Here is a 21522-nt window from a genome sequence, read left to right as displayed (position 1 = left end):
CCGGAATAATAAGAGCGAGGAAGGGAATGGGACATAATACGGAGCCACCTCCGCTCACGGTGGCCTCCCTGCAAGCTGCGGAATGCACCACCCTCCCCGTCTTCAGCATCCCTTCGTCCGGGATGCTAGCTTCCTTTCCCCACGTCTCCCTTTATCCTACTTTCTCCTTCTCTTCTCTTCCTCTTTCTCCTCGTGGACGATTTTGGGAGAACGCGAGCGGCGTAAACACGTTAGTATATCATTAGATGGATGATCGAACGTGGCTGTGGTTAGTTGAACGGGTTTGGAGGAAGGCACCACGTTTCAAACATCCTATACCGAAAATTAAAAGGTCCGCGTTAGACCTCGAGCGAATACACGACGAGGAATATTTCCTCGATTAATGTTTCGCGGAACTCTAAGCACTGAATGTCTATAATTTGATTTTGGAATGTTAAATGTTGCGATGCTCACCACTTACAGTAATCTAAACTAATTATTTACTTGTTTTTCAATGAAATTATGTGATAATACAATTTAAACTGCAACCTTACTACAAATTAAATTATTACATTATTTTGCCATTTTAAATAAATTCTAATAAAATGATTCTTGCCGTCCCTCGGGAGAGAATTTCGTTGATATTTACGAAAACTCTACAATATTAGTATTTCGCTATACTAATAATAGATTAATAAATATTGTACATTAATTAATTATTATACATTAATTAATGTACTATTAATAATATAACGCGTTGCCGTATTGCCGTGCTAAGTAATTAACAAACATTTCGATATAATTAATTTAATAATATTGCTATTTGGTAACAGGTTAATATAGATTAAATTATCCGCGACGCGTTATGCGAATCCGTCGTGCGTTGACGTATCATCCGCGACAATCGCATGTCGTTGCTGTAAAGCGACTCAAAGCCCGGAGCTTCGAATTCCCGTTGTGAGCGAACGCGGACGGAGGACGAGAAAAATTGAGAGAGAGGCGAACAGAGGCGAGAGAGATTTCGCGAGAGAGCGGCTCTGCACGCGAGAGAGATTGACGACGCGCGACGCGCCGAAGCCAGCGAGATCGCGATCCGCGCGCGATTCAATCCAGCGCGCGTCCACCCGATTGTCTTTAAATAGAAAGCAATTAATAAAGCTCGGCCGAGGCGACGCGCACGAAGCGTGGCGAGGAAGGATGGGCGAACAAACGGAGGGGCAGAGGCCTTCCACGAATTGGCGACTCGTCCGTTCTGCCAATTCAATTAGACGGAGCATCGGGTTACCGATGACTAGTCCGTCCTCCTCGCGTATTTATCCCTCGATTGCTCTCGAAAACGCGAACAGGACGCCGCCGCGGCCTTTGCCGCCCTCCCCGTATTGCGCCGCGGTTCTTTCATTAACGCGGAAATTCATGTCCGTCCGGATTTGTTTAGCCCGCTCTCGGGAGCCTCTCGGGAAAGAAAAAGTCAGGAAGACACGGTGCGGTTCGTTCGTTTTCTTTATTTCGTTGTTACAACCCTCGATTCGATTATTATATATTTTATATGTTATTACATTTTAAATAAATTATAATAAAGTAATAACGAATAATAATAAAATAATTCTGTCGTCCGTTGGGAGAGTTTTACTAATTATGTATAACTTCTCATTATGTACTACATTACCTGAATTATTATATTTATCACGTACATATATTTCGCATCCAGTGACCATATATTATAGTATATTGGAGAGTCACGTTTAGCTGCAAAATTGCCGCAAAGAAGCACCGACGGACCAATACCAATACACGCGAACGCCGAATCGATAATCGTACAAACTCTCTGCCGCGTGTTACACCAAGATACCTCGCTTCCGCGGAGGGCGGAAGTGCCGGAACATCCCGTCCTCGAGCTCAAAACGTCAGCTGAGAAGGCGGGAGGTTCGACTCACCTTTTGAATTCTGCACGCCGTTGCAGTCTCACTTGAGTATCGCTCGCACCGGACGATTGAATTCGGATTTATGTGCATCTAGTACCTCACAAAACGACCTCGTACTTCGGCGGATCGACAGTGTCGATGTAAAAATTTCCCGTTATTCGTTTCCACCAAAATCAAGGTCCGCGTCGCGAGATCCAATCCTTCTCGCTGCTCCGAGACTCCAAGACGAGTCCGCCTCCGGTTTCGCAACCACTTCGTGCACGGCTCTGGGTCCACACTGGTCGCCACCCGTGCTCCGATTCGGGGAGGAAAAAAAACGAGTCTTCCTCGCGCCGCGCGGGGAGAGGTGCGCGCTCGTGCCGGCGAAATTCGCGTTAACACCCGGGGGTTTAAATCGGGGTGAATTCCCAACACATTAGGCGGTCACGCGCATTTAGCATCCGGAGTAACTTTGCACCAACCGGAGGCGGATCAATACTCGCGCGAACGCCGATCAATAATCCCATGCGAAACCTCGCGCCGCGGCTCTCTCTCTCTCTCTCTCTCTCTCTCTCTCTCTCTCTCTCTCTCTCTCTCTCTCTCTCTCTCGTTACACCGGAAATCTCGCGGCGCCTCTCGGCTCGCGAAAGGGCGACCAGCGCGAGACGCACCGCGAGTGCAGTTCCTTCCTTCCCGTTCCTCCCCCGCGATACGGTGGTGGAAACTCGCCGCTCTTCGGCCGGCTAAAATTCCACGGAGAAGACTCCGTTCGCCTTCTGGTTTCGCTCCTAGCGTAGCCCCGACAATTACGGGCCGCCCGCCGCGCGCAAGCGCTGCGCTCTCTCGTTCGTTGAACCGTCCGTGAGAGAGAGAGAGCCGTACGGGTGTGTGCATGCGCGTGCACGCGTGTGTGTGTGTGTGTGTGCGCGCGCGCCGTACGTGTGCCACTGTGCGTCGGACGGAAAGGAAAAAAATATATAGATTAGAGAGAAAGAGAGAGAAACAAGGGACGAGGGGGGGGGGGGGAGAGAGAAAGGCAGAAAGCGAGGGAGAACGAGAGGCAACAATCGCTGGATGCCACCCGCGCCGATTCCGGTGCCGACGCTATCCCCGCGGACCTGCATATTTTTTCAAAGTAGCGGGTAATAAAAGTGATACAGACGTATATAGTAGAACACTAGAGCGTACCCCGATTCGTATTCAGGACGAAGCGTTTTCCCTCACTTTCTTGCAGGTGCGAGTTGATCCCTGGTGAACGTCCGGCGAAAGATGCCCCTGGCCCCCTCCTCCCCACCTCCTCTCCCGGTTCTCTAAACGTCGATCGCGTCGATCGCGTCCTCCCTCTGGTACCGCGTCCTTCGAGAGGCCGGCTATCGCTGCCCCGCTGAAGAGCGCGGTGGCAATCGATCGCGATCGCGAATCGAGCCGGTCGTCGCGCCGCGTCGGTGGCCTTTCCTCGACGATGAAGGTTCCTTGCAGGGCAAAGGAGGGGGAGGGGGGGAGAACAGGAGGCGAGAGGAAACCGCCGGACGGTTTCAAGGCTGACCTGGATGGAGAAACCTCGTTTGTCGCGGGAGCATCTCGGGATCCTTCGGCGAGTCTCCTTCGGACCGGGAGAGATCGCACGGCGCGGCATCGGCGGCGAGAAAACGGCATCACGTCGCCCGTCGTGCTGCACGCTTGCGTCACCGCTTTTGCCTCGCTTACGTCAGTCGATTTTGTTATTATTGTGCATCATTATCGCACGCATACGGAGTATCGCTCCGTCCTTCGGTCGTTTTCCCCGTGCTCGCCTCCGCGACATCGCGCGTTCCCCGAATCGGAAATCGAAAAAAAAATCGCGAAGCTCGAAATAAACTCCACCGGTCAAATATTTGCGAAAAATATACCGGCAGGAATTATGTATTTTAATTTGTCATTTTTATATGTAAATTGTTTGTACATCAGTCCGGATTTTTTCCGGGATTACTTGTACCTCAAAACTGTTTAATCAAAATATTTATTTTATTTGATTTAAATTTGGAAGGAAAATGCAAATATTTATCTTGTTTCAGAGAGATTTTGTGAAAATTGCAAAGTAGGATGTTTTTAAGAAATACATATTATTTACGTATTATATTTATATAAATACTATTTAATTTTTTTCATTATTTAATTCCGGATATAATATTTGTATATAATGTTTGTATTTTCTTCCCTATTTTGAGTTATTTTATACAATGACTTAATTTAATTTAATTTGATACAGATAGATTATGCCCCTCGGCAGTTCAGGAACAGGATCATTTTCTTTCATAATTAGCGGATTGTACATAATGCACGAGTTATGCACCACGCGGCATCTTCGCGAATAAACTTTGCTCCTCCTCCTCGTCGATGCGCCGCGTGCATCACTGGCATAATTAGACTACGGCGAATGAATGCATCATCGTTGCAGAATTGTCAACTTGCAATTGTACACCCGAGAGCCGTGAGCTGCAATCGGGAAGAATTTAAACTTCAATTTATTCGATTTATTTTATCCGACTTCTTTTTATTTGATTTTATCGAAGAACAAATGAAACTCCACTATTCAATATACAAGAATAAAGACAGAAAATGATTGAAGATCTAACGAGGATTAAAAAAAAATATATCTATTTGAGACAAAGCGTCAAATTTCTCGTTCAATTCATTCGTTTTCTCGAGTGACCTTTGTTTGAGCGCTCCTCCAGCTGCGCCGGCTCGATTGCGTCACTTCTGCCTCATCCTTTAACTCGGCAATCTTTTTCCGCGACGCAAAACTCGAGCTTCGGAATCTCGTTACGACGAGGACGATATCGCGCGATTTGTTTTGCTTCGCCGAAACAGCGTGGAAAAAAAGGAGGACAATGTGCGGCGTCGCCGCACACTCGTCATTCGACGAAATTAAAAATATCACGAAGAGAGCGCGAGGAGGAGGGAAAAGATCGGCCCGCCGATGACTAAGATGACTAATCCGGCATCACCACAGGGACACCAGGGTGTGCGGCTCTTTGAGAACCGCTGCGCTCCTCCGCGCGGCGCGGCGTTCCGTGTGCACCACTCCATTACGCATTCACCAACACACGTCCTCGGCTCATGCTCGTCTTCCATCCGAGCCGGGTCGAGCCGAGCCGAGGGGATCCGAGAGAGCGGCGGTGGCGTCCGGCGTCGGCGTCGACGTCGACGTCGGCGTCGTCGATGACGCCGAGCGACGACGACGCCGACGCCGCCTCCGCTCACTCTGCTCCGAGCTGTCGAACGCGCCGCACGCGCACCACCTCCGTCACGTTCTCCACATCACATCTCTATCGTTGAACACACAGTCCCCTCGCCTCCCCTCTTCCCCGTCATCGTCATCGTTGCGCCCTCCTCGTCGTCATCGACTCGTTCGTCGCCTCTCGAGAGGACGTCAGTCGCTTCCTCGGCTCGTACGTTCTTCCTCAGCGCGCCGCAGACCAGGGGGTTCCTCGCTAGGGAGAGAGAAAGACAGAGGCTCTAACTCCGAGATCGCCTCCTCTTCACATTTGGTCCACTTCAAGCTTCTCCCGCGAGTACGACCTTCGTCGGATCTCCGACGATTCGTCCGTCCCAGTTAGGATCCCCGGACATCTCGGGGGAACCCCCCTCGGCTGCGCGGTTCGGATGAATCTCCAGGGGTGAATTTCGTGCGTTTCCACATGAGAGTGCCGGCGAGTAGCCGGTAGACCTCCTCTCCTCTCCGGTCGGACGTGTCCTCACCAATTTGTTTCACCCGGATCCGCGAATGTTGTGCCACCCGAGCCACTCGCCGTCCCCCTCGCACGAGGACGCGTCCGGTCCTGCGATGGGACCGTACCATTGGCATCATCTCGCGGGCCCTCGCGAACGCGACGACGACGGTGGTAGTCGGAGTCGCGAGACAACTTAAGACAATCTTTCAAAAAAGAGAGAAAGGGAGGGAGAGAAAAATAGTGACCGCGGGGGACCGCTCGGATCGCGAACCCTTGCGTCGCAGTCGAGGGGCACAGAGCTGGACCAAGTTGGAGGAAGGATCGCGCGATTTCAAGGTAAAAGAGCTTCCCCCCTCTTTACGGTAAAAGAGCTTCCCCCCCCCCCGGGCGAAGGGGCCTGCTATCCCCGATTTAGGAGATATTCCCGAGAGTACAACTTCGCGCACGCAGTGCCTCGTCCCCGACGCGCGAATGGAGGTGCTCCCTGCCGTCCCCCCTTTCGCCATCGTGTGCCGGTCGGCTTTGAATCAATAATCTCCGGCCAAGATTATATGTAGGCTTCCCCGCGATATCTTGTATTCGAGAAACGATAAGAGAAATGTATCGAAAGGGTTTTAGGGCAACGGGGGGAAAGAGAAGGGAGGGAGGGGGGGAGGGGGGACTACTGCGCTAGGTTCCAGGAAATTGATTTTCTTTCTCCGCATCGATGTTCTCTCTCCTTGTTTCTCTCTCTCTCTCTCTCTCTTTTTCTCTCTCTCTCTCTCCCTCGCTCGCTCGCTCGCTCGCTCGATCGCTCTGCTCGCTCTTATTCTCTTCTGGTTTTAGCAACGGTGTGCGCGATATCAGTGCGCGGATTATTGATTTCCTCGTCCTCTCCGGTTTGCTTATGTTATTTTCGCGGAAAAGGTAGAGCGCAATGATAGTTGATTATAATACCGGGTGAAATCATCTGCCCGCGCCCGGATGAGAGAGGGAGAGAGCAAGAAGCCGTTTCCCGCGGTGAACGTAACGACCCAATTAATTCGTATTCTACATTGGTTATTTCGGTTTGTCTCTTCACTTCATCCCGCTATCGTGTAATTTCACTCCGATCTGTATATAGAATCTTCGTCTCGGTGTTTTCATAGGACTTATATTTTCGCAGGATACTCGAGCATTTATATTTCGTTTAATATCTTGGCAATTTGATACATATTTTTACTTTCGATTATTTTCTGTACGTTCTAGCATTGAGATATTTAATATACAAAAATAAGTAAAAATATATATATAATGCGTTATATTTATACGTATTGTTGTGCATATACAGAAATTATTTTTTATTTTATCTTGAGATGTGATTTTGGTATTTCGTCGCTTTAATAATTTGTTATTTACGCGCGAAATATATATACGGACCATTGCAGCTCATCGATAATTTTGTCGTCGTGCTCGATCGATTATTTCCTCATCAGGAGTGTAGAACTTGTCCTCTAATTTTCAATCTGACCTTAATGCTTGCAGATGGCAGAAATACCCGAGATGGAATCGCCTTCGGCCCGTCAGGACTGTCTCGTTGAGGCCCAAGAGGATTCCACCTCAGTGGAGGCCGGGGCGGAAGGCGCACCGTCGCCAGGCGGGACGGCATCGGCAACAATAATGACAACAGACATCGTCGGCGGCGACGACGACGATAACGCGGCGGGTCCATCCGTCGTACCGGACTCGAGCGACGATTTGATGATGGTGTGCGAGAGACTGGACGAGAGACCGGAGGACGACAGACCCGAAGCGAGACAATCGAGTGATAAGCCGGAGGAGAATCAAGGGGAAGGGGAAAGGGGAGAAGAAGAAGCGAACATGGGTCTAACGGTGGGGAAGAGAGCCAACGAAGAGGAGAAAAATGAGAAGAACGACGAGAACGACGCGAAATTAACGGTAGACACTCTTCAGGAGCTTGAAGAATCGCCGAGAATACCCGATACTCAAGATCACGACGTCGGAGAGCCCTCGGAGGGATCGTGGGAGAGCGGCCTCGAGAAGCCCGCGTCGCCGGATGTTTCCAGGAAGAGACCAGCCGCGGGCGACTTCCTGCCGATCGGCGCGGAGATCAAGAGGATCGGCATCGAGATTCCGGAGGAGCAGGCGACCCAGCTGAGGAACGACGTCAGGAGGCTGTCGCCGGTGCTGGTGAGCCTGCGGGAGAGGACCCTGGGCGAGGTGTCCCTGACCTCGGAGTCCTCCTGTCTCTTCGGGGACGAGCTCGAAGGTAGGATAACGCCGAGGTGCAACGACATCGTCCCGGCGGGATCGTTTCAGATGACAAACGATTCCGGAACGATTCAGGATTCAGTCGGTCAGAATCGCGATGAGCAGGACGCGGGCGAGGAGGAAGAAAAAGAAGCGATCGATAGGATCGGCGCGGATCCTTCGGATGCCGCGGAGTGCACGAGCAGCGGCGACGTCGTGGCCGCGTTAAACTGCGCGAGCGAAAAGATGGATTACGACATTGAAGGCGAAATTACGTCGCTCGGCGTCGATGTGGCATCTCCGATATTCTCGCGAAGCGACGAGAATTCGGACGGGACGCGTCGGGACGACGTCGGAGACGGGAACCTGGCCGTGAACATGGCTGGAAGCGAGCCCTGCACTCCGACCAGAAAATGCGTCGTCGAAGCGACGACGAGTCCCGCGGTGCCGTCAAGTCCCGTCTGTCGAAATTTAAGCGTCGTACTGAACCGCATCGAGGAGGAGGACTTGAAGAAGAAGAGCGCCCTGATAAACACGAACGTCGACGAGAATATATGGGACTACGTTGTCGGAGAGGGTTCGCCTTACACCGACGAAAGACGAGATTTCGTCGAGGTGGCGTCGCGCGATTCACTCGCGGAGACTTCGGAGAGCCCGGAGAGGAGTGCGAAGAAGCAACGGCAAAGCGGCTCCTCTCCGACAACCAGATCGAAGAAGCACGAGCTGGCGGAGGGCGCGCGCAGTCCGGACAGTGGACTGATCCTGAAGAAGTGTAAGGTGGTGCTGGAGCGAATCGGCGAGGGGCACCCGTCGCGATCGGAGACCGCGGAGGTTGCAGGCGAAACCAGCGTGAGGGGGACGACGCTCGAGAAGGACGACGAGTCCGCGCCCGTCGCGGTGATCGGCAAGCTCGAGGTGGACGAGGAGGTGGTGCTGGCGAGCTCGTCGCCCGCGGCCGAGGACAGTCGCGTGTCCAACGAGCTGGACTCGTCGGAGACGATGCCGAGCTCGCCGGAGGAGGCGCCGGAGGTGTCGGTGGACGTTGCCGAGGGCGTCGACACCGAGACGGAGACGGAGACCGGCTCGGACAGCTCGGAGGTCTCGCCCATCACGAGCATCCGCCACGAGTTGCGCGACGTCGACATGGCGCCCGATCATCAGCTACCCTGCTCCGACGGGGTCGCCCTGTGCTGCGTGGAAGCGATGGCGCCGATCATGACGAGATTGGAGGCCGACCGGCCGGAGGCGTACACGGAGGACTCCGCCGAGAGCCTGGCCCTGGCGACCGGCGCCAGGGACGAGGTCAGATCCGACGGGAGCGACTCCGGACTGGGGAACGAGATCCCCGGTGATCCAGGACCAGCGCCTGCACCGGAAAGCGATTCGGAGACATCTTTCCTCGACAGGCTGCCGGACGACATCCTCTCCGACAAGGAGAAAGGTAAGCAGCGTTTTCCTCTTTCGAGGTTCTTCTATTAAAATCACGAGGCTTTTTTTCCTTATTGAATTTGATGGAAGTGTCGAGAATGATTGTCATGAAGTTCTGGTTACGAATCACTTTGATATGTTTGTTGAAATTTATGGCGTTTTGATAAAAAAATCAAAAGTAGTTAAAAATGAATGCAAACTAATCATTGAAATCGTTGAAGTTAGAATATCATTATTTATTAAATCGTTTTTAGCAAATTTTGATGAATTTTATAATGCATGCATTGTTGTTTGATGATAATGGCATAAAAATCATTTTCATTTTATATCCCACTTTTTTAATGACTTCCCCGATTCTATTATCATCAATTACAAGATGCTGCGCATCTATCCGACTTTATGTTTAATTTCTAGATGTTGCTCAACATTAAAACTATTCGTTGTCTAAATTGTTATCTGTACAAGGATTGTCTTATTACTTCATCTTTTACAAAAGCTTTTGTTAAAAGTGCAACTTCAGTTGCAATTTTTTAATTAAATGCTTTCTATTGAGCTGCAAAATTCCAAGGATAATCATTGTAAATTAAACGACCGACTTGAAGATGCCTTCAAACTTTTATCCTTATAAAAAAACGCGAAATGTTTAAACTCCGCGAGGACTGTCCTTGCCAATCCAGTCGGGCATTTTCTGGTTGAAGCTGTCGAGAGAGCCAGCGAGAGAACGAGGAGAGCGCAACTCGATAAGCCTCGCATCGATTGTCAACGCCGCAATACACCGGGTGTCACAGAACAAGGGGGGAAGTTGCTTTCTCGATAAAAATCACAGTGAACTTTTCTCGGCGAAAATGTCAACCAGTCGACTCCTACCTGAATCTCGAATTAATATCTCGTCGCAGTAAAATCCGTGCTTCGTGCCGAAGGATGAACGAGGAATTTTGTTATCTATCGACGAAGGAATTTCCCCAACGCCATGATTTGATTCGCGCTCTTCCCCTTCGCAAGGCACTCATCCGACGATGAGAAAAAAAACCATTATTGTTCCCCGAATCTCTCTTGCTGACAGAAGTCGATTTCGAAGTTTCGCGAGAAGAATTTGGCAAGTTATTATTTCCTTTCGTGATAAGTTATCGTAATCAGCCCAGAATGTTACAATCGTCTTCGCAATTCCTGCACTCAGAGAAAAATTTATAAGTAGTGAACAACTGTAAAAGTGGCAGCTGTAACTTTAAAGGTAACAGCTATATAAGTTTTATATGTAAAATACACATAGTTGAATAAATTATTTTATAGTTGCAATAATTATAAATGGTTTATTCATCTGTGTACGTTAATTCTACATATATGAAACTTGTATAGTTGTCACCTTTATGGTTGCCACCGCTACGAATTTTTCTCGGAGTGCGCGAAACCGAGAAGAAGCGTGCCGTTTCGTACGTAGGAATTTGCTATGCCGGCGTTCGCGTCTTTCAGGTGTGAATCAGTTGGACGGCTACGCGACGTCCTCAGGGACGCCCGGGACGCCGGGGCAGCTGCCCCTGACGAGCTTCCGAACGCTTCCGGCCAAGAGCAACCTGAAGCGCAGGCTGACCGACTGCATGGAGGGCGACGAGTCGCGGGGCAACGTCGACGAGCCGTTGAAGAAGAAGCGCAACATCCAGTTCGACGCGGTGACGGTCTATTACTTCCCCAGGGCGCAGGGCTTCACCTGCGTACCTTCCCAGGTAAGTCCCGAAAATTGGTCCCCTTCGCCTTCCCTTCCGCCTCCCCCTCACCCTCCCGGCATCTTTTCCTTTCAAACTCCTTTCAGGCAACCTTTGTGTTACTTCGCGATACGTCTTCCCTTTCTTTCCCTTTACGTCTATATCCTGACCGCATTGCTATCCCACGCTTGTAGCAGATAAATGGCTCACCGAATGCCGCATTTAAATTTCGTGTATTTTGATTCCGTTGTTCCGGAAGAGTATGAATATGGAAAATGTATTCGTTTGTCTGTTTACACGCAATCGTTCTCTTTGCAATCTGTACGCTTCGTGCATTGCCAATTTGTACATACCGTTCCAATTGTCTTCTTACGTATTATTTATTACCGTTTAATTACTATTTCTCTCCCCCTCCCTCCTTGTATCATATAAGCGCGCAGAAATAATCGCAGTAGATTTTTTGTTTCATCGCATTTGCCAGTGTCGGGATTTTATTTATATGGACCGAAGAGAGAGAGAGAGAGAACGAGTAACAAGCGTCCGAAGTTGTTTACAACGGGAAAATCTTGCCGTCATTTGTAAAATCTACCCCGTGAGAGAGGATGTGAGGTTGAATTTATATATGTAAGATACGATCGGTTCTCCTCTCTTTCTTTCAATCGCGTTCACGCAAGACGACTCCTCTTTCGATTCTTCCCTCTATCTCCCCCCCCCCCACGTCATTTATAATACCATTCAATAATACCTTTCGATAATACTCGCTATCGAATTTGTATAAGACATAGTCGAATTCCCTTTTCTTTCGTGTGGCCCATTACTTTACAATAAAATTCTATGATGTCGTGATATAAAGTTCCTTATTGACTGCACGTAAGGCTTCGGCCATAAGGGATTCCATAATCGCCATATAGGGGAGAAAAAATGAACAAGTTTTTCAACGTATTTGATCGTAACAGTGTAATACCATTTGTATTTTATGAAGCTTTTATTCTTTATTTGCGTTATTATTGTTTTTTTTATTGTTATCTTTATTTCTATTATTTTTACTCCACTAATCGATTTGTACAAGTTTGAAATAACAAAAGGAAGATAAAAAATAAATAAATATATAGGTATATATATTTACATATTTTATATATGTATATATATATTCAAATATTATTAGTCTTTTTATCGGTATTACACTATTAGCGTCCTTTACAGTTTTTGTATAAAGATCGCTCTCGGTTGAATAAGTAAATAAACGACGGTGTTCGCGCGTGGATTTACGCGAAGAGACGCAAGAGACAGATCGATTCTCTCGCGGTTTCAGGGCGGCAGCACCCTGGGCATGAGCGCGACGCACACGCACGCGGAGAGGTTCTCGTTGTCGGAGCACGCAGCCGAGCAGAGGCGGATCCATCGCGCGCGCCTCGCGCAGCTGCGCTCCGAGCGCAACTGCGCCAACAACTGCGTGACCGAGACGGCGTCCAGCTCGGAGGATCCCAGCGACGACACCGACGAGGAGCCGAGCGACAACGAGGAGCTCGACATCGACAGCTATTACTTCCTGCAGCCGGTGCCGACGTGGCAGCGCCGAGCGCTACTTAGAGCCGCCGGTGTGCGGAGGATAGACGCCGTCGAGAAGGACGAGTGCCGCGACATCCGCGCCAGCAGGGAGCACTGCGGATGTGGCTGCAAGGGATATTGCGATCCCGAGAGCTGTCCTTGTAGTAGGGCCAACGTAAAGTGTCAGGTGAGAGAGAAAGAGAGAGGAGTGAAATGGAGTAATAATTGACTTTGGAGTACATAGTATGGTATACAGTAGATTTATGTAAGCTCGAAATAATGAAGATAAGATGATAAAAGATAAAATTTATATCTTTATGTAGATATTACCTAGCACTTATATAGATACCTACATATATATTTTAAATAAACATACAAAAAATAAAACGCATGTGTGTGTACATATACATACATACATACGTATATATATATATAATAAAAAGCGAGAACAGCGTTATAAGTGACATGCAACAGGCACTACAAAATTAATACCTATACAATATATAAGATAATTGAAATAATAAAATAATCGCCAAAATATATAAAGATACTAAATAAATAGATATAAAATACTTCAAGAGATTTATAAAAAAGTCATGCAATTTAATTTTATTTCACGACTGTTGTTGATAAAAAAAAATTCCTTAAGACGAATCTCTATAAGACATACTGATCTCTTGTTTTTAGTTATGTTGTCATTGTGTGTGTGTGTGTGTGTGTGTGTGTGTGTGTGTGTGTGTGTGTGTGTGTGTGTGTGTGTGTGTGTGTGTGTGTGTGTGTGTGTGTGTGTGTGTGTGTGAGAGAGAGAGAGAGAGAGAGAGAGAGAGAGAGAACACGAGTGGAATTAACATTCATCTACTTTTATGAATTAAACGCGATAATGAATGTGATAATTTAGCTCTTGTTGTTAATGGCACTTTGTTTTAGAAAGAGGGAACATATCCTTTAGATGTAAAATTTAAGGAACTTTGATATTGATTAAAAATGTAAAGAACGTGAAAATTAAAAAATTTCTGACCTACTTTTTAAAAAACTCACTCGAAAATTCGTACAAAACTTAATTTTCTCCAGTTTGAGATCGATGTGTTACGTAATTTGAGATTAATCTGCTGAAATGTTCTGAGACTGCCATTGCATTTAATCCTTCCAGCGATTAATCTCCCCATTTGTTAACACGTTCCAAGTAAAACACTTCGTTCAGATCAGTTAAACTGATTGAGCCCGAAGGATAAACTGAGGGATTAACGGGTAAAGCTTGAAATCGACTTTCCTTAGCTGTAAAAAAAAAAAAGAAAGAAGACCGTAAACTTTATTCCGAGAAGTGCGAAACGATTTTTCATTGAATTCGATTTTCAGGTGGATCGACCGGGTTTCCCATGCGGCTGCACGCGGGACGGTTGCGCGAACAGCACAGGCAGGATCGAGTTTAATCCGGTGCGGGTGCGAACGCATTTCATTCACACGCTGATGCGACTGGAGTTGGAGAAGAAGCAACGCGACGAGGACGGTGGTGGCGATCACGATCAGGTGATGGACAATCAGGGGCATAACGGCCGGGGCGCACGTCCCCTGAGGGACATCGGTACCCTGGGGATGGACACCGTGGGCGGCGACGTGTGCGCGATCCCAGGCACGGGACCCGGCGGAGGCGGATTCACAACTTTACACTACGAGACAGGTCACGAGAGTGTCGGCGTGGCCAGCTGCCAGCCGGAGGTGCCCGGCACGCGGGAGGACAGCCTGGACTTGTACGCCATCAGGGACGACTGTTACGCGAGCGAGGACGCGGTGGACAGTAGCCAGTCGGTCGTTGTGCAGCGGAAGCTGCACCCGGAATTCGGCCAGGCCTTCCAGAGCTTCTCGCCTGGCGTGCCGAGCGGCGGCGCCGCCGGCGGCGGCGGTGGCGGCGGTGGTGGCGGCGGCGGCGGTATGAGCTTCCAGCAGTCCTCGTACCAGGACTACGGGTCACCGTACGCGACTCTGCCGTCCACGTCGCGGTTCCAGCCGCCACCGCCGCAGTTCCAATCGCCGCCCAATCCGGTCGCTTTCGCGCACTACGGGCCCTACGGCGGGCCGCAGGACACCGCGGGCGCCGCTCTGCAGGGTGGCTGCGCCGGCCAGGTGCATCAGATGCCGCAGCCGCCGCCCCCGCAGAGCCAGCAGCAGCAGCAACAGCAACAGCAGCAGCAGCACTCGTCCTACGACGCGACGGTGTTCGCGCAGGACGACGCCGCGAGTACCGCGCAGTACACGAACCTCACCAACTCGGTGCAGCCGATGAACGCGACGGTGGTGCAGCAGATGCAGGGCAAGCTCGAGCCCTTCTCGGAGCTGCTCAGCGGCAGGTACTCGTATTACGGTGAGATGCACGAGCCGCAGCAGCATCACAGTACTTACGGTGCGCACGGCACGGCCGGCAAAGTCGTGGAGATGATCGAGCCGGGTCAGATCACCGGCGAGCAGCAGCCCGACGGCGCGTCCGAGGACTGCGACGAGAACTTCGGCGAGATCATCAAGAAGTCCATGGTGGAGACCGTGTCTGCCTAGGATGAAGGGAGCCTACCTCGCGTCGGAAATGTCTAGGACGAATTACCGGAGACGCTCGGTGCGTGTCGAAAAATCGCCGCCGGTCTCTTCAAAATCGGATGGGGTGAAGCCCCTTTCCTGTCCGCGCGACGAACTCGAGAACGAGGAACTCGATCCTTAACGCTCGACAGTCGTTCTTTTCGTCTAGGTTCAAACGACGTTCGAACAACGGACTCTGCCGAATACAAGGACATTCGACACACACACACACAAACACACTCCGTGAACGACGTTAATAATTCGGTTCCTTCAAAGCCTGGAAGATCGAGTCCGTCGGATCTCTTCCAATTTTGCGATAATCTCGAAAGCGAGGACTTCGAAGAACAAGCTAGATGAAAGAGGGGACTCCGCGGGGTTGTTGACAGTTCATCCTTGCGATATTTGAATAAAGGGAGGGGGTGAATATGGTGCCCTCCGAGGGAGATGAACCGTCTCCTGGGGCCTCGGGTTTTTTGAGAGATCTCGCCCAGAGATCGTTAGAGAATTTTACGGCTACGACGTGTGCGTCCGCCCGGGATGGAGAGACTCGCAATGTCATCGTCGGCGGTGTCCTTAATCCTCAAGAACCGCGCTGACTAAGTCACTTCGCGATATGAAGATCTTGTTTTTACAACGAGAATAGAATTTCTCGTTTGAATTTTTCCGCAGTAAAAGTGCGGAAGAATGGTAGCAAATCGTGGGGTCCAGTAAACATCAACTAACGGTAACATTACATCAATATTACAATTACCTCAAAAATACAAATTGTTGTACAACACATGTTTATTACATTTATATTGTTGAGCGAAAAATTATAAATTGCTGTAACTATAATTGTCACTGTTAACTGATGTTTACCGAGGAGTGACTCGTCCGATGCGGGACGGCGACGATGTAACGTTCGAGCGAGACGACGACGGGGATCTGGGGCCTGGGGAGGTGGAAATCCCCAAAGCTCTCGGATTCTCGTCGCGGAATCTTCAAGAGCGATCCGTGAGCCATGGTGGGAAAAGATTTCAACGAGGTTGTGACCAAGAAAAAAAAAATAACACATGGGATCAGCTTATAGATTGCAGTTTATAATACCTAACTTTTAAGCATTAAAGGACGACTGCGACCCGGAAAGCGGAGTTGCGAGTCCTTTTTAGGCGAGCCTCGAGTCCGAGGAGGCTGCGTATAATGTATCGATCTAGAGCGAATCTGCGCTCGCTCTAATTCGAGAGAATCGTTCTGGGATGCATGTACACAAACAAAAAAAAACACACACACACACACGTGCATACACACACGTACATACGTACATACAGTTGAATTTTGAAAATTTATATCATTTGAATATATTGTACGCAGTATAAAATATATTGTGTATAATGTACTGTATATCGAAATTTATATACATATATATACAAAGATCAGATCTGTATTCAATATTTTTATATCGGAATTTATATAATATTTATATGACTTTTCTCATATAAGTACTATATACATTTAATAGAAGTATGTACAATTTATTTAATGTTTTATAACGGAATTTATTAAATAGAGAGGAGAGCACTCCCGATTAGATTGAAGTTTACGCGATTGATTATTCTCAGTTTCTCACGTCTGAGCTTTTAGCGTCGAGAAGCGTTGCGATTAAAAGAAAAAAAAAAGCAAATCAAGATTCTGCAGAAGTGCGTCGCATCTCTCGGTGATGGGGACGAAATTCCAGAGTGAGGACTTTGGATCTCTCGAATCGTTAGAGCTGCCTAAGAATCGTGCTCTAGAGCGGAACTTTTTTTGAGACGCGAGGCGAAAACGAAGCGAGACGCGGCAGCGTTTCGTTGATTCTCGAACGACGAGGATAACGACGACAAGGAACAACAAAATATAAAGAGCGAGAAGAGTACACACGCGTACACATGACACATTCGTAGACGAGCGATTGATACGTGAGCGATTGTGATACTTGAGCATACGAAGGAAAGAAAAAAAAAAGAAAATAAGGAGGAAAGAGAGAAAAAGAAAGCGGTTCACTGCGCCAAGTTCGTAGGTTAAGAGATAAATTATATGGGACTTTTTTTACGCCGGTCAATGTAGCTGCGAATGTTCCAGTTGACGGATCGATGACGAAGCGCGGATTTCGATTTTCTTCTCTTCGCGCAATTTCCAAGCGTGAAAGATCTCGAACGTGTCGAGCGCCAGGAGGATATTTTTTCGAGAAAAAAAAGAAAATCGCACTTTTGCTCGCGCGCGGGCAATCCTTTATTATATTTATAATTATGCATGTATAAAAAATTATATATATATATATATATACGAAATTTATATGTAAAATATATTTTAAAATTATATAAGTAAAGTAAAAAAAATTATATAACTTTAAAATTATATACTTTACACAAAAAAGAATATAATGTATTCATAGGAACATATACGATTGTTATTTCATAATTTTTTTAATAAATAGCATTATTATTTCGTTGTCACGGTCAAGAATCGCGGAATGATCAAATAATTAATTTGACTGTTTTGAGCGGAAGGTTAATTTTATATAATATACGTTAACGGCATACTTACATCATTGTTTTTTCCTTGAATTATATTTTTATAATTATATATTTACATATTCCCACACGCGGCGACTGTCTAGAGACTCTAGAGCACTTATACTTTTTTATAATTTGGCGCTCGATACATTTGAATCTCCATTTTAAATTGTTGAATACACACATTTGTAACTGATATTACGGTGCCTACGGTAATTATATATACGACTTTAGTCGCGTAATCATTTCTCCACCCCGAACGAAGAGGAGGGATACACACATACACATCCCCCTCCTCTCGGAGGTGCGGAGGTGGTGAAGATTGAACGGACACGAATACGGCGAGAGAGAGAGAGAGAGAGAGAGAGAGAGAGCTATTCGATCAAAGCGAAGAGGAAGCTCAAGAGAAGGGGGAAGAGGGAAATTCGCGCTTGAGACGCGACCAGAGGCTCGACTCTCCGTCGGCGACGAAAGAAACGGGCTGAAAGGCAGACACATACCGCACACCGCCGTCACGCCGACTAATCCCTTTGCACCACCCGTCATCCTCCAAAAAAAAAAAAACCGAAATAAACCACAATCAATTGTATTCCCCAAATCACTCCCCTCCTGCCCCCATCCCACCCCGTAGAAGACATATTTCAAGAGAAACGGACCTCTCTTTAGCGCATCCCGGGACGTTGATCGCTGTGTCCACGATTAATCGAAGCACTATGCATAAGCGAAGCGTTAACGATAACGACGATAGTATTAAATTTATACACGCATACGGATACACGTGCGTAAACAACACATAACACACACACACACACACACACACACACACACACACGCATCATACAAATATACGTACGTATACATACATATACACTCGAAGCCGGACGTGTCAGTTCCCGAGGTTTGCGAGGCACCCTTTTTCTTCTTTTATTTTTTTTCTCTTTTTTTTTCTCTCTCGCTCCCTGATCGCGCTGGCGTACCTCACTGTGTTCATCGTCGATGATCGGTGCCTAACAAAACGAAGCGAAAAGTAGAAACCGTTGATTGATAGAGAGAACGGGAGCAATTGTAGATCGATAGAGAGAGAAAGGGGCAAAAAGGTGACGAAGCGTTGTTTTCTTCCGTGGAGAATGCGGTATCTCGGTAGGAACGGGGTGTACCCAAAACGCGGAGAGGGATGTGACACGTCCGCGCGCGTGGCATTGAAGGAAAAAAAGAAAAAAAAAGAATAAACATATAAAAGATTATACACGTATGTAAGTAACTTTTAGAGTATTTGAGTAAAAAAGAGGCATACATAGTTGATAGCGTTTTATTAAATGTTGTGAAAAACGTCTCTCATCTGTCTGTCTGTCCGTCTGTCTGTCTGTCTGTCTGTCTGTTGTCTAAATGTCTCATGCAGTCTTCACGTTCTTGAACGCGCGTTTAGCGATAAATGTGACTGAAGGTAATCCGCAAGATAACTTAAGAATTTAGGAGAGTTCAATTTAACAGAATAAGAAATTTTTTCTGTCTAGTTCCATCTTCATTACTCAAATCAGAAAACGAACAGCTACATTTAGCGCTAAGAGCGTCATCGGAACACCTGTGTGTGTTTGCATTCAAGAAAGATGTTTTTAATCCATCCTTTTTATCCATCCGTCTCCTCCGTCTCGTTTTAACATGACGATTCTTTTCTTCTTCTTCAATGTACTATATCAAATTACCCTAATATTACATTGGCGATCACTTTAGAGAGAGGAAGAGAGGGAAAGAGCTGTTTGTGACTGTATGTCTTGTCCACCAAAGGAGTAATTTGGGACTAATAGGGGGGCTATAGGAGCCTTTTATTTCTCTAGTTCTTAATTAGACTTGTTTTCCTGTTATTTTCTCTGGTAAACCTTTGATAAAATCGGGACGTATGTGGGCTGAGGGTCCCCGGAAATCGAACCCGAGAGACTACAAGTCGGCCGCTTTCACAACGAGCTACGCGTCATCTCCAATGGTTTTTTTTTAACGCGGCCTTATTTTCCTTCAGTTTAATTATTCTTAAGCAGTATAAATTATTAAGTCCTGAACAATTAGCTCGTTAGTGCAGCAATATTAGTAATCTTTTTATATATCATTCATTAGCTTATCATTTATCTAAATTATTACTGTCATTTTGAAGAAGTTATATTTACTGTGATAGATGCCATTCGTACAGAAAGAATAAAATATACAAATAGAAGCAGAAAAATATTTACAGAAGAAAAATTAAAAAAAACAGTCGTGTAATATTAGAAATGGTAGAAAAATAGTAACGTGATCCTCAATTTCGCGGTGAATTTAAACCAGTATGAGCGGATCTAGAAATGGAGAAGCTGCTGTAGCAGTCGCTCTATTCTCTTCAGAAAGCGTCAACAAAAATGGCAAAGTGGTATAGCGTATATTCTAAACATGGCGCGTGAAATCTCTCTCTCTTCACGGACATCAGACATGGAACACAAATGTGGAATCTTGAGGAAAGCAACGCCTCGGACTGGACTAGTACGATGGTAAGATTTCGTCGCTATGCTGCGATATAAGAAAAGTAAAAGTACGCGAAATTTAAAGCTAAAGTATGCGAAAGATCAATTTACATATATATGATTTTCATGTAAAAAATTGCATTCTCGAACTTAAACTTGGTGCTTTCTATTTTATTTCTCTTATTTTAGAGATATCATTTGATTTATTTAATTACTTGAGAAATTTAAACCTCTTAATTTATATTTACCTCTTTCAAAGAAAATTTTAGCCATATGTATATAGTTTATCCTTCATATTTAACATTGACGATTTCAATTAAAACTTAAATTAAATTCGGTCAAACTTTAAAATCTACTTAAAATTACTACTTTTCCTTTAGAATTTTATTTCCCACAATTTTTAAGTTTTTTTTCTCAAAATACTTGAATAGGATTTTCATTATTTTTATAACTATAATTATCTAATTAATTTTGCAACTTGCTTCAACATTAAGTGCAACATTTGAATTAAAAATCTACCAAATTAAAATTTCTACAAAATTGTGGAAAAAATTTAGATTATTTTTCATCTTCGAAAGGAAGAGACTTTTGTCGCGTCTTTGAGACTTCTACAAAACTAGACGCTCTTTTGGCTTCTCAGCGAAAGAGGCTCCGAGACCCATGGATCCGTCCCTGAATGCCCTCTCCTAAACAAAGCCGAGGGGAGCACCTCCGTTACAACAAATGGCGGTACCGTCGTAAGTACCTGCTCCCCACCCCGTATCTCGTCATGGTGGGAAAAAGTCCGTCACACACCGGCACACATCTCCGGCGTGACGGTGATTGCCACACAGTCGTACAGTCGAGGTCCGACTCGCGAGGGAAGCTCGTGAACCGTACGGCTGGCAATTTTCCCGGCGCGTCGCGGCTCACGCGCGCGTCCCTCGGTCCCGCCTTGGTTTTTCCTTTCGCAATCTGACGAGCGGGGACCCCCGTGCGTCGCGGCGGCGGTCCCCCGGTCCCCCTACGTATACCGTATCGTACCGTACCGCACCGTACCGTACCGTGCCGTGTCGTTCCGTTCGCGGGGAACGGCACTCGCTCGCTCGCCCGAAAGAGAGAGAGAAGTCCGCCGCCCGTCCGTTCGTTCGCGTTCGTTTGCGAGCGATCCGTTTCGACGGTAGCGGTACCCGAAGATATCGGGAGTGCAGTTTTTTCGAAGCTCGAGGATCACACGGTGGATCGTGAAGTGAGTGAAGTTCCATTGGGGTGGCACGGAGCGTGAACGAGAGAGAAGGAGAGAGGAGCGACGACGTGCTCGGAGGTGTCGTTGACGTTTGGTGTGTCAGTGTCCTCTCTCGGGCTCTCTCGCGCCTGCACTTGCCGCACTGCTCTCCAACTCTCTCTCTCTCTCTACGTAATAACTTCGTATAACATACATTAACTGAGTCGACAAGGCACAC

The 21522-nt window shown here is 47.2% G+C and overlaps 1 protein-coding gene across 1 annotated transcript in view; it reads left to right on the top strand.

Annotated features, from left to right (window-relative positions):
* The window catches only part of LOC105454441, a 40663-nt gene extending 24280 nt beyond the window's left edge, over window positions 1–16383 (top strand). The window contains exons 2-5 of the mRNA XM_011697050.1: window positions 7097–9263; window positions 10721–10971; window positions 12263–12685; window positions 13855–16383. Of these exons, the coding sequence (XP_011695352.1) occupies window positions 7097–9263; window positions 10721–10971; window positions 12263–12685; window positions 13855–15045 (4032 nt within the window). The 3' untranslated portion in view covers window positions 15046–16383. The remainder of the gene's footprint in view (window positions 1–7096; window positions 9264–10720; window positions 10972–12262; window positions 12686–13854) is intronic.
* Window positions 16384–21522: the final 5139 nt, after the last annotated feature.

The sequence above is a fragment of the Wasmannia auropunctata genome, unplaced genomic scaffold (assembly GCF_000956235.1).
Source record: "Wasmannia auropunctata unplaced genomic scaffold, wasmannia.A_1.0 LD335985.1, whole genome shotgun sequence".
In the NCBI taxonomy this organism is placed as follows: Eukaryota; Metazoa; Arthropoda; class Insecta; order Hymenoptera; family Formicidae; genus Wasmannia; species Wasmannia auropunctata.
The sequence above is the reverse complement of the archived record's forward strand: the minus strand, read 5'-3'. Positions and strand labels throughout refer to the sequence as shown.